The sequence below is a fragment of the Phocoena sinus genome, chromosome 10, assembly GCF_008692025.1.
Source record: "Phocoena sinus isolate mPhoSin1 chromosome 10, mPhoSin1.pri, whole genome shotgun sequence".
NCBI lineage: Eukaryota > Metazoa > Chordata > Mammalia > Artiodactyla > Phocoenidae > Phocoena > Phocoena sinus.
Window position 1 is genome coordinate 73,796,172 of NC_045772.1, and position 13,553 is coordinate 73,809,724.

At 34.0% G+C, this 13,553-nt stretch overlaps 1 protein-coding gene across 6 annotated transcripts in view; it reads left to right on the top strand.

Annotated features, from left to right (window-relative positions):
• KIF21A (kinesin family member 21A) overlaps positions 1–13,553 on the top strand; it is a 159,979-nt gene that overhangs the window by 106,415 nt on the left and 40,011 nt on the right. For all 6 annotated transcript variants that reach the window (XM_032646357.1, XM_032646358.1, XM_032646360.1 and 3 more), the window contains exons 12-19: positions 3,257–3,347; positions 5,416–5,533; positions 5,899–6,087; positions 6,530–6,729; positions 7,844–7,951; positions 11,191–11,259; positions 11,355–11,569; positions 11,708–11,861. In XM_032646357.1, the coding sequence (XP_032502248.1) occupies positions 3,257–3,347; positions 5,416–5,533; positions 5,899–6,087; positions 6,530–6,729; positions 7,844–7,951; positions 11,191–11,259; positions 11,355–11,569; positions 11,708–11,861 (1,144 nt within the window). The remainder of the gene's footprint in view (positions 1–3,256; positions 3,348–5,415; positions 5,534–5,898; positions 6,088–6,529; positions 6,730–7,843; positions 7,952–11,190; positions 11,260–11,354; positions 11,570–11,707; positions 11,862–13,553) is intronic.

The window sequence follows — 13,553 nt, forward strand, 5'->3', positions numbered from 1 at the left end:
TCTACTGTGCAACAATTAAACTAATCTCTTACTTTAAATAGCTGAAACCGTAAATTATATTTTCTTTAAGTTATTTAATAATTTACATTCCACAATTATACCCTACATATTACATAGTATTCTAAAGTTTCTATAATTTATTCTAGAATTGTATTTTAATTATATAGTTAAATTAAAATATAATTCTATAATTAAAATATAATTCTATCTGTAGGTCATCTTAGGACTCACCTGATTAGTTTATATTTAGGACATTATGTTTATCATTGGAATTAAATTAGAGCATTAAAATGTGAAAATTTTTCTCTTTTGAAAGGTCAAAATAAAATGCATAGTTAAAGTAGTGTAATGGAAACATTTTCCCACCTTAAAATAGTTAAGTCCTTTAAATATACTTAATGAATAGCATTTGCCTCCAATTTTTATATGACGCCTAATAGATAACAAAAGCAGAATTGTTTGGTGTTCTAGGACAGGGCTTCTTAAATATGAATGTGCATATAGATAACCTGGGGTGTTGATAAAATGAAGATTCTCACTCAGTAGGACTGACATGGAGCCTGAGATTCTACATATCTGACAAGCTCCTGGGTGATGCTGATGCTTCTCTGTCTGTGAACTGAACTTTGAGGCAATATTCCAGAATACTGGCTTTGGAGTCATGACACCTGGTTTTAAGTCCCCTTGAGCTGATAAGCTTCACCAGGCCACAGTTTCTTTTTTGGTTGTCAACAAAAATGTTGACATTGCTTGTTAAATGTCAAAGGGTTTAAATTACTTGATCATTAGTGTTCCTTCCAGCTCCAAGATTCTGATTCTATGTAAACTGCAAACTTACATATTTTTCATTGCTGCTTAGATAGTTATTTTAGATATAAAATTTCCCCAATTTATTGAAGAAAACTTGAATGTTTGCTGTACAATAATCATAAAGTATCATATTGTTTACTTTAAAAGCTTAAGCCTTACATGATTTATAAAGGTAAATTAATAATATAAAGTTAACAACTGCTGATTTTTCTGCATCAGAATTGGCACAAACAGCTTATAATACATGAATTAACTTCATATTATAAGTGAAAATAACATTTGTTAAGCTGGATTCTGGTGACTTGGAGGGTGTAGGAGGGTGTGTTAGGTCAAGTATTTGAAACAAGGTGGTTGTATGGCTATAAACCTGAATAAAAGGGAATTTGTGTTGGAGCTTGAAGTAATGAAGGAACTGACAATAACAAAAATTGTGTGCTGCAAGAGTTGCAGGTGAGGAAGGGAGACTGCATAGGGGAGGGGATGAGAAATGCTGATGGGAAATATCTTTCCTAACACATGCTCCTTTCCTAGTCTTAAGCCTTAGGCCTGTTTCAAGTATAGCACTACTTGAGTACATGGTGCTGGCCTTTAAATCAGATGATTGGATGAAGGGGGAGTTTCTTTCTAGATTTTCATCTTGAAATGTGTGATGATGGAAAATGAACAGTCCTATTATAATACAAGTGATGTAAGATAGGCATTCAGTATATTCAACATTTTTCTCTAACAAGTGATTTAACAAACTCATGGAACCTTGTTATAGTTTACTTGATTCCTCTCCAGTTAAGAGGATTTTATTGATATTCCTACTGGTAGTTTCTTCTCACTCTAGAGATATGCTGTCTTCCATGCATCTTTATGCATCTTTCAATTTGTACTATTCTACTCCAACATAATTAGTGTGTGAGACACATAGGCAGAGGTTCCAAACAGAGGTGCTCATGCACAATCATAGAGATTAATATATTTAGCAAATACTTCATGCACATTTATTATGCACATCCCTTGGGTACTGGGCATGTAATGCTGAGCCAAACAGACATGATCCCTTCCTTCATGAGACTTACAGTCTAGTGGGGAAGACAGAAATTACAGAACTAACTACCTAAATAAACATAAATTAAGAACTCTGAAAAGTGCTTCCAAAGGAAAAGTATTTGTGTTCATCTTCTTCTGAGTTCAAAAATGTCTTTGAGAATTGGGACCTACAGTTAAACATTAGAGTTTAATAATAATACCAGTACCTAAATGAAATTAATTTTTTAGCCTAGAAGCTAAAAATAAGTCCATGTATTAGGGCAATTATTTAATGTAGCAGAATATCTGAAAGAAATGATAACTGTTATAAAGTTATTCTGATAAAAATTTTAAGCTCTTTCTAGAAGAATTTTATTTGGATAATATTGCTTTATTCAAGTATTCTTAATGATTTAAAAAGTTAACTATAGCACAAGAAGAAAATTTTCATATGTAAATTCATTTAAAATTCACTTTCTTAATATTATTTAGGATAAAATGTAGGAGTCTAATGAACAGAAGTGTAACTTCTGTGCATAATTGATGGTGGTTGCCAAACCCTGAAGGGTCAGAGTGATTTAACTATGTAAAAACTTTGCTCACTATAGAGTCTTCTTTTTCTCATGGCCACAAGGGCTGAAGCAATTAGTTTAGCTATAACATTATGTGACATTAGTATATATTAATAGTTAGGGCTGCTTTACTGATACCTGAAGAGGAAGCTTTTATTTGTATGGTGAATCTTGTGGCAGATCCTGGACTTTCCTATTCAATCAGGGGTCAGGCAGAACTTCAGACAGTTCTGATGTGCAGAGACCTATTTCTGTGAGAACATTATGAGAAATAGCCCTGTGCTACAGGTATGACCTAGGAGAAAAGAACCTGTACTATTCTATTACCAGGGGAGACCTGAACACTGTGGTGGATGCAGCTGGTATAGACAAACTTACTGTGGGCAGATGTATTCTGATCTTTAAATTTATTCTTAAATGTATTAGGACATTAATAAAAAATGCAGTTTCTATATCTTTGTATTAAGATGAGAAAAATTTATATATTTAGATGAGAAAACAAAAATATTTTTTACTTCCATAAAATTTAATTTGCCTACATTCTAGTTGATTGAATGTTATGGTGACTAGTTCTTAGCTGTCTCATCAGGTGTCATGCTTCAGGGTATAATCTATTCCTCAGTGTTTCTAGAAAATAAGATTTTCTCCATTGATATAAATCACTGTACTATGAGTTGAATGGCAGTTTCAATTTTCCTCTGAAGCATCAGACATGATAACTTTGCTGAGTTAAATGATGAACTCTTCTAGTTTGTTTTCAAAAATAATTGATGGTTTTTAAAAATCTGGGAGAAAAAAAGTGAACAATTTTCCTCTCTACTTTAGCATCATACACTTTTGCTTCTTTTTTTTTTTAGTGTGGCTGGTAAAGAGGATAATACAGACACTGACCAAGAGAAGAAAGAAGAAAAGGGTATTTCAGAAAGAGAAAGCAATGAATTAGAAGTTGTAAGTATGAGAGAATAAACTTGTAATTTTGAGTCCCTGGATTAGGTTGTTCTTGGTTGCTGATAACTGTACTAACTTATATGTAGAAAAGAGAATCAGTTATCATACATCCATTTTAAATTGTGTCCTTGAGGACTTCTTTTCTTCAGAAATGTGAGCTATTAAATATTAGCAACTCACAGTCTTGTGCACTGTGAAAGCATTGTGTATGGGGTGATAGAATACTAAGAGAGATGAAGTACTCTTTGATTTAAGACAGAATTATTGTAAAATAACCTTAAAATTGTGGATTGATATTTTTAACTTATGAAAAGTGAAATTTTTGTGCTCTTGTACTTTATACTCACAGTCTCTCTTTTTTTTTTGTATTTATTCATTGAGACTATATTGTGCATATTAAATATAAAGCACCATAATAGGAGCTGGGGCAAAATTAATTCATATGGCTAGGCACACTTCATAATATTGAGGGAGGAAGAAAAATTCTAACTCTGATTCTGGTTCTTTGTTTTTTATTGTTTATTTTTTAAATGAGTATAGTTGCTTTACAATGTTGTGTTAGTTTCTGCTGTACAGCAAAGTGAATCAGTTATATGTATACATATACATCCACTCTTTTTTAGATTTCCTTTCCATTTAGGTCAACATAGATCATTGAGTAGAGTTCCCTGTGCTATACAGTAGGTTCTCATTAGTTATCTATTTTATACATAAGTGTATATATGTTAATCCCAATCTCCCAATTCATCCCACCTCGCCCCTTTCCTCCTTGGTAACCATAAGTTTGTTCTCTACATCTGTGACTATTTCTGCTTTGCAAATAAGTTCATCTGCACCATTTTTCTAGATTCCACATATAAACGATATTATACGATATTTGTTTTTCTCTTTCTGACTTACTTCACTCTATGGTTGTTTCCATGTCCTGGCTATTGTAAATAGCACTGAAACGGACATTGGGGTGCATGCATCCTTTCAAATTTTGGTCTTCTATGGAAAGATGCCTAGGAGTGGGATTGCTGGGTCATGTGGTAGCTTTAGTTTTAGTTTTTTAAGGAACCTCCATACTGTTCTCCATAGTGGCTGTATCAATTTATATTCCCACCAACAGTGTAGGAGGGTTCCCTTTTCTCCACACCCTCTCCAGCATTTATTGTTTGTAGATTTTTTGATGATGGCCATTCTGACCAGTGTGAGGTGACTTGCTTTTCTCTAATAATTAGTGATGTTGAACATCTTTTCATATGTTTGTTTGCCATCTGTATGTCTTCTTTGGTGAAATGTCTATTTAGGTCTTCCACCCATTTTTTGATTGGATTGTTTGTATTTTTGATATTTAGCTGCATGAGCTGTTTGTATATTTTGGAGATTAATCCCTTGTCAGTTTCTTCATTTGCAAATATTTTCTCCCATTCTGAGGGTTATCTTGTTGTTTTGTTTATGGTTTCCTTTGCCGTGCAAAAGCTTTTAAGTTTGTTTATATTTGTTTTTATTTTCATTACCCTAGGTGGTAGATCAAAAGCGAGCTTGCTGTGATTTATGTCAAAGAGTGTTCTGCCTATATTTTTGCTTAAGAGTTTTATAGTACCTGGCCTTACATTTAGGTCTTTAATCTATTTTGAGTTTATTTTTGTGCGTGGTGTTAGGGAGTGTTCTAATTTCATTCTTTTACATGTAGCTGTCCAGTTTTCCCAGCACCACTTATTGAAGAGATTGTCTTTTCTCCATCATATATTCTTGCCTCCTTTGTCATAGATTAGGTGGCCATAGGTGTGTGGGTTTATTTCTGGACTTTCTATCCTGTTCCACTGATCTATATTTTTGTTTTTGTGCCAGTACCATACTGTTTTGATGACTGTAGCTTTGCAGTGTAGTCTGAAGTTCAGGAGCCTGTTTTCTCCAGCTCCGTTCTTCTTTCTCAAGATTGCTTTTGCTATTTGGGATCTTTTGTGTTTCCACACAAAATGTAAAAATTTTTGTTCTAATTCTGTCACACAGTCTCCCTTAATGAGGTAATCAGTTTGCCTTGCCAATATTGTGCTATTAATGGACACAAATCACATTTTAGGAAGAAAGTCAAGAAGTGAGTGATCATGAAGATGAGGAAGAGGAAGAGGAGGAGGAAGAAGATGACGTTGAAGGGGGTGAAAGCTCTGATGAATCAGATTCCGAGTCAGATGAAAAAGGTACTTGTCCTTTGGTACAAGGACAAAAATTTATTTTGGGCACTTGTTTAAAACATGGCAGAAAACTCTTAACCTTCTCCATTTGAAAGCACCTTTTATAATTGCTGGCCTATATATGCCCTCCAAGGCTCATGTTCTTCTCTTATTGGATTTAGTCATTGTGTAACTTCCATTCTTATTTGCTACAAATAGTATCTCTTGTCCTTGACCAAAGTGAACACTCTATCTTTTTGCCCTTTTTTAATTTTTGGTATATTCAGGATATTTTCCTTACAGCTGCCAAGTGAATACTTGGATACAGATGATGGTTTTCATGCTCTTATTATGGCCTATCCCAAAATTTTTATTTTCCTCTTTTATAATAGCCAATTATCAGGCAGACTTAGCAAACATTACTTGTGAAATTGCAATCAAGCAAAAGCTGATTGATGAACTAGAAAACAGCCAGAAAAGACTGCAGACGCTGAAAAAGCAGTATGAAGAGAAGCTAATGATGCTGCAACATAAAATTCGGGACACTCAGCTTGAAAGAGACCAGGTGCTTCAAAACTTAGGTAAGAATTATATTTAATTCAAATTAAAGTTCAAACTAAATTGTCAAAATAGATTTTTATCCTGTCTTCCTTTACAAGAAAAAAATAATATTAAAAGTCACATTAAATGTTAATTTGTCCCATTATGTTAAATATTACTGTTTATTTTGTTTTTTCATGCTGGTACCTGTCTAGGCTATTTAATAATTTTTTTTCCAAAGTTGTGGCTAATTGTTTTAATGCCTTGATTTATGCTGGGTACTTTTTTTAAATTAAAATGATAAAAACTTCAATAATTGTTAAATAAGAGTAGATATTAAAAGGCAGAGTGATTGAAAGGCATCCTGGCCTCCTGAGGTTTGTATTTAGGAGGTAGTTCTTGTCTAAGGTCATGAGTTGTAAATCTGTGAAATAAAAATATGTGTCTCACACAAACAAATACAAATATTTTTTGGTCATTTAGGCTCAGTGGAATCTTACTCAGAAGAAAAAGCAAAAAAAGTTAGGTCTGAATATGAAAAGAAACTGCAAGCCATGAATAAAGAACTGCAGAGACTTCAGACAGCTCAAAAAGAGCATGCAAGGTTGCTTAAAAATCAGTCCCAATATGAAAAGCAATTGAAGAAATTACAGCAGGATGTGATGGAAATGAAAAAAACAAAGGTATTGATTATATTTTCCATTAACGGTAGATGTTGGTGATGCTTGTGTCTTTTGGGACCAAAAAAAAATTATTGTGGTTCTTCCTGTATTCAATAAAAGGTAACCAGTCTTAGAAATGATGCACTTCCTTTTGGCAGTTAAAAGTTGTTTCCTATAGTCATCCATAGTCAAAGTCTTTCTTTGGAGTAGCTGAAAATCATGTGGTCAGCAGGGCTTCTCTGACTTTAAAAACAAAACAAAAGCAAAACTCTTATACAAACTTAATAAAAGTATAAAATATTTCAAACATGCAAGAAAGCACAGATAATAACATAATGAACAATATATCCACTGTCTAGTTTAAGGTATTAAACATTGCCGATATGCACAAAACTTCCTATATATCTCTTCCTGATCATATTCTCTTTTCCCTGAGAGGTAACAACTATCTTGAATTTGGTGGTTATCATTCCCATGCATAGAAAAGTACAAGTTTTTTTCCCTTGACCAGAGAGAGTATGTGAATTCTAATCTGTTACTGTTTTTGTGGTGGAACGGATTATTCTTAACTTTTGGCATGAAAATCAATGTTGTTTCCTTAAAATAGGAAATGTGGAATTGATTTAAGAAGTAGATTATTATGTTGTGTAGTTGCTGATGACAGCAAAAATAGCTAAAATAGCTAGGTGCTTACTATGTGCCAGGCACTGTTATAAGCATAGTGCAGGTATTAACTCATTGAATTCTCAGAGGAATCCAATCCCATAGAACTATTACCCCCATTTTATAGATGAGAAAACCAGTCTAGAGTTGTTAAGTAACTTGTTAAAGGTCACACAGCTACTGATAATAAGTTAGATACCAAAAAATCATTCAAGTTATAGAACAGCTGGACATTGAATATAAAAAGCATAGAACACTAAGCAGTTTGATAGAAGTATGTTAGAAATGTATTAGAAATATAAATATATTAATCTTACAAAAATAAGAATTGACCATTTAATGTGTAGCAAAACTCCACATTTTTTTCTTGTTAAATATTCAGAATCCTAAGAACATTTTTCCATACATGTGATTTATTTAATGAATATTGCGATAGGGTAATCACAATAGATGTATTTACCTAATATTTTAGGTTCGCTTAATGAAACAAATGAAAGAAGAACAAGAAAAAGCCAGATTGACAGAGTCTAGAAGAAACAGAGAGATTGCTCAATTGAAAAAGGATCAACGTAAAAGAGATGTGAGTGGACTTTAACTCTCAGTTATGTAAGAATATTGTATATCAAAAAGATTGTTCAATAAATGAAAGAAATATTTTGATAACTTTATTAAATACAGGTTAAGGACAGTAAATAAGCATTTTATAATTTGACATTTATTATAGTATGTGGATTATAGTAATTCCATATAAAAGTTTATGAAAAACACTATAATATTATTATAAATTTTATTGGAGGCGTATTTCCTAGATGATCAGATAGAAGAAAATGGCAAATAATGACTGGTTATTTCTAGGGAGACCAAGGAAATAGTTGCAGTATTATATAAGATAGTAATTTTAAGATGATTCCAAAGGCAGCTTCCACTAGAGATTTTTATTAATGTTCCTGGAATAATAACCAGGCTTCACTAGAAGAGGCTTTACTAAGGGCTATAAAAATTTTCATATTCTTTGACCCAAGAATTCTGCTTCCATGAACTCAGACTAAGTAAATAATTTAAACTAAGACAAATTACTTTACAGTGTGTTAAAATCTTCACTTTAGGGTTATTTGTAGTAATGAAAGCTGTAAAATCAACTAAGATGTGTGTCAGTAAGGGTAACAGTTAAATAAATTATGGTTCATCCCATTTAAAAGGTGGTTATTCATCCATTAAAAATTAGGATTTGGAAACTGCATAATAAAATGAAAAATGACTATGACTTCACATTAAGTGTAAAGTAACATTTTATATATGCGTGCTTGTTTACAATGAGGGAAAAATTTGAAGGATACATATCAATATGCTAAATGTGATTGTATTAGGGTTATAGGTTATAGTTGTTTGGATTTTTTTCTTTCCAAAGTTTTGGCAATATAGTTATTTCTTATGACATTTTTTTCTTAAAAAAAGAAGCCATCACCTTCCTTTCCACAATATCAGTTAGGTTTCAGCCCTTGTTCTTTTTTTCTCACCAACTTTTTCTAAATTCTCCCTGAAGAAAACATAAACATACAGGATATTTTAGAAAATAGAAATCTACTTTGGGGGGTAAAGAGGAAATTAAGGGAATAGAGAAGAGTGAGCAATGAGATAGAAAAGTAGATATTTTAGCCAGATGACTCCCATATTTATGACTGTATTTATTTATTTTCCCAGGATATTAATGTATTTTAATAATCAGTCTATTTTATCACTTTCAATTCCTGGGCATTTTAGATCCTGTTTATACCAATACGTTCCTACTGAAATCGAGTAGAAGCACATTTTAACATATTGTCTAGTCTTTTTATCTGCTTTTTTTAAAAAAACTGAGAAAATTTATATGCCATAAAGTTCACTGTTTTAAACTATACAATTCATGATTTTAGTATATTCACAAATTTGTGCAACAGTCACCACTCTAATTCCAGAACATTTTCATCGCTCCAAAAAGAAACCCCATACCCATTAGCAATCACTCTCCATTCCTTCCTGGCTCCTAATCTACTTTCTGTCTATGGATTTGCTTATTCTAGACATTTTATATAAATGGAATCATATAATATGTAGCCTTTTGTGTCTGGCTTCTTTCATTTTAGCATGTTTTCAAGGTTCATCCATGTTATAGCATGTATCAGTAGTTCATTCCCTTTTTTTTTTTTTTTTTTTTTTTTTGTGGTACGCGGGCCTCTCACTGTTGTGGCCTCTCCCGTTGCGGAGCGCAGGCTCAGCGGCCATGGCTCACGGGCCCAGCCGCTCCACGGCATGTGGGATTTTCCCGGACCGGGGCACAAACCTGCGTCCCCTGTATCGGCAGGTGGACTCTCAACCACTGCGCCACCAGGGAAGCCCAGTAGTTCATTCCTTTTTATGGCTGTATGTATAGAGCACATTTTCCTAATCCATTCCTCGATTGGCTGGCATTTAGGTTGTTTTGACTTTTGGCCTATTGGCCTATTTATTTTGTTTTTAATGAAAACTTTTGGGTAACAGGAATAATTTCCTTACAATGTATGCTACCTATTTCTTTATTACTAATTCATATGATGTATAGAGAGATCAATATTGAACAGTTAACTCCTGGGATTGAACTTTTGAATCTTATCCACAACATATGATGTCTCTCTTCTATTATAAAGATCTGAGGCTGGCTAATCACATACAAAGCTACCATTTCAGATGTTCTCCTACCTTTAATTTGTTGCTTTGTGTGCATATTCAACTCCTGTCTATATTGTTTCTTGTAATATTCAACTTTGAACGCTTAGAGAACCAAATATGTACATCATACAAAAAAATATGAATGAGCTTGAGATTTTATTTTTAATATGAAGAAATTAAATGTAGTAAGAAGCTTAAAACTATAGCTAATTTTAGTTTTTGATAGTTCATTCATTTAAAAAAAGGTTTATTAACTTTGCTTCTATGTCTGTTATTGTGTAGGCAATTAAGATATGTCAGTGATAAGATAGATTCTTTTTCTCAAAGAATTCCCATCTGATAACATAAGAGTGTGTATAAACTTGAGATGTATCATCTCTTTGAATTTGGGATACAGGACATGGAGAGTTATTTGTTACATCACAGAATTAAAGTCCTAGAAGAGACATTTGTGATCAAGGCTATCTGTGATCAAGACTGTTGTGATCAAGATTATTTCCTAAATTATATCCCTAGAAAGTGGCTTAAAATAATTAATAATTAATTGTCTTTATCATATAGACTACCTAAAAAACAAATTGGTAGCCAGTTTGTTTTATTGTCCAACAATAAAACATTTATTTCCAATGTTATTTGGAAATAACATTTCCAAAGTTACTATAAAGTGCTAATACAATTAATATACATTCTCCCTATGTTTAAAATAGTTTATAGCTACTGTATATATTGTAAGATGCCTCTGTTGAAAATATTCTTAGCTGTGTTTCTTCCTAATCACGCCTTAGCCAGCAACCAAAACAAAATGTCCGGCAAAAATGAAATGAGACAATATTTGTAAAGCGTTTAGAAAAGTATTTGTATATAGTAAGCCCTATATTAGTGTTTGTTAAATAAAAGTATGTGTCACAGAGATAAGTTTTTATTTTCAGAGAGAAATGACTATATAAGTATGCCCTTGTGTTTATTGAAATAAAATATCTATATCTATAGTAATGGATGCAAGCTGAGTGTTAGCTCAGATACTGCTAAGAACCCTTACAGTTCCCAGTGGAATGGGGAAACATGTTAATGCAGGAGTAGGAAGTATTATATCTTTCAGTTTCCTATTTTAACTTATTCAATATTATTTTATAGCATCAACTTAGACTTCTAGAAGCCCAAAAAAGAAACCAAGAAGTGGTTCTTCGTCGCAAAACAGAAGAGGCAAGTTGACCATTTGGAGGAAACATTCTGGCTTTGAGATAAATGTTGTATTTCTATAGACTAACAGCATGAGTCAATCTCTATTGCTCTTTCAGGTTACAGCTCTTCGTCGGCAAGTAAGGCCCATGTCAGATAAAGTGGCTGGGAAAGTCACTCGGAGGCTGAGCTCAACTGATACCCCTGTTCAGGACACAGGTTCCAGTGCAACTACCATAGAAACAGATGCATCAAGGGCTGGAGCCCAGCAGAAAATGAGAATTCCTGTGGCAAGAGTCCAGGCTTTACCAACACCCACGACAAATGGAACCAGGTCAACATGATTCTTCTGTTCCTCCTGACATAATCTTTGCATTACTGAATGTTAGACTTAAATGAAAAACAGCTCATTATTTGGCAGTACATAATCAAATAAGCACATAAGTAACTGTTTGTCTTTTTATGATTCTAGAAAAAAATATCAGAGGAAAGGATTGACAGGCAGAGTGTTTACTTCTAAGACAGCTCGCATGAAGTGGCAGCTTCTTGAACGCAGGGTCACAGACATCATCATGCAGAAAATGACTATTTCCAATATGGAGGCTGATATGAATAGGCTCCTCAAGGTGTGGAAAATAGAAAGTAGATATGCTCTCCCTTAGCTGTTAATTTTAGTTTTCTAAATTTGTTCCCTGGGTAAATTGAATGCTTGCCAAGTTTTTGTGTGTGTGGGGGGGGGGGGGGTGGTTGCATTGTATATGAATAGATGAATACCATTTCTTTCTTTATTTTAATTTATTTTTTTATAGAGCAGGTTCTTATTAGTCATCAGTTTTATACATATCAGTGTATACATGTCAACTACAATCGCCCAATTCATCACACCACCATCCCCAACCACCCTCTGGCTTTCCCCCGTTGGTGTCCATGTGTTTGTTCTCTACATCTGTGTCTCAGCTTCTGCCCTGCAAACTGGTTCATCTGTACCATTTTTCTGGGTTCCACATACATGTGTTAATATACGATATTTGTTTTTCTCTTTCTGACTTACTTCACTCTGTATGACAGTCTCTAGATCCATCCACGTCTCAACAAATGACCCAATTTCATTCCTTTTTATGGCTGAGTAATATTCCATTGTATATATGTACCACATCTTCTTTATCCATTCGTCTGTTGATGGGCATGTAGGTTGCTTCCATGACCTGGCTATTGTAAATAGTGCTGCAATGAACATTGGGGTGCATGTGTCTTTTTGAATTAAGGTTTTCTGTGGGTATATGCCCAGTAGTGGGATTGCTGGATCATATGGTAATTCTATTTTTGGTTTTTTAAGGAACCTCCATACTGTTCTCCATAGTGGCTGTATCAATTTACATTCACACCAACAGTGCAAGAGGATTCCCTTTTCTCCACACCCTCTCCAGCGTTGGTTGTTTGTAGATTTTCTGATGATGCCCATTCTAACTGGTGTGAGGTGATACCTCATTGTACTTTTGATTTGCATTTCTCTAATAATTAGTGATGTTGAGCAGCTTTTCATGTGCTTCTTGGCCATCTGTATGTCTTCTTTAGAGAAATGTTTATTTAGGTCTTCTGCCCATTTTTGGATTGGGTTGTTTGTTTCTTTAATATTGAGCTGCATGAGCACTTTCTATATTTTGGAGATTAATCCTTTGTTGATTTGTTTGCAAATATTTTCTCCCATTCCAAGGGTTGTCTTTTCGTCTTGTTTATGGTTTCCTTTGCTGTGCAAAACCTATTTTTTTTTTTTTTCTGCTACACGGGCCTCTCACTGTTGTGGCCTCTCCTGTTGCACAGCACAGGCTCTGGATGCACAGGCTCAGCAGCCATGGCTCACGGGCCCAGCTGCTCCACGGCATGTGGTATCTTCCCGGACCGGGGCATGAACCTGTGTCCCCTGCATTGGTAGGCGTACTCACAACCACTGCGCCACCAGGGAAGCCCTGTGCAAAAGCTTTTAAGTTTCATTAGGTCCCATTTGTTTATTTTTGTTTTTATTTCCTTTACTCTAGGAGGTGGATCAAAAAAGTTGTTGCTGTGATTTATGTCAAAGAGTGTTCTTTCCTATGTTTTCCTCTAAGAGTTTTATAGTGTTCAGTCTTACGTTTAGGTCTCAAATCCACTTTGAGTTTATTTTTGTGTATGGTGTTAGGGAGTGTTCTAATTTCACTCTTTTACATGTAGCTGTCCAGATTTCCCAGTGCCACTTATTGAAGAGACTGTCTTTTCTCCATTTTATATCCTTGCCTCCTTTGTCATAGATTGGTTGACCATGGGTTCGTGGGTTTGTCTCT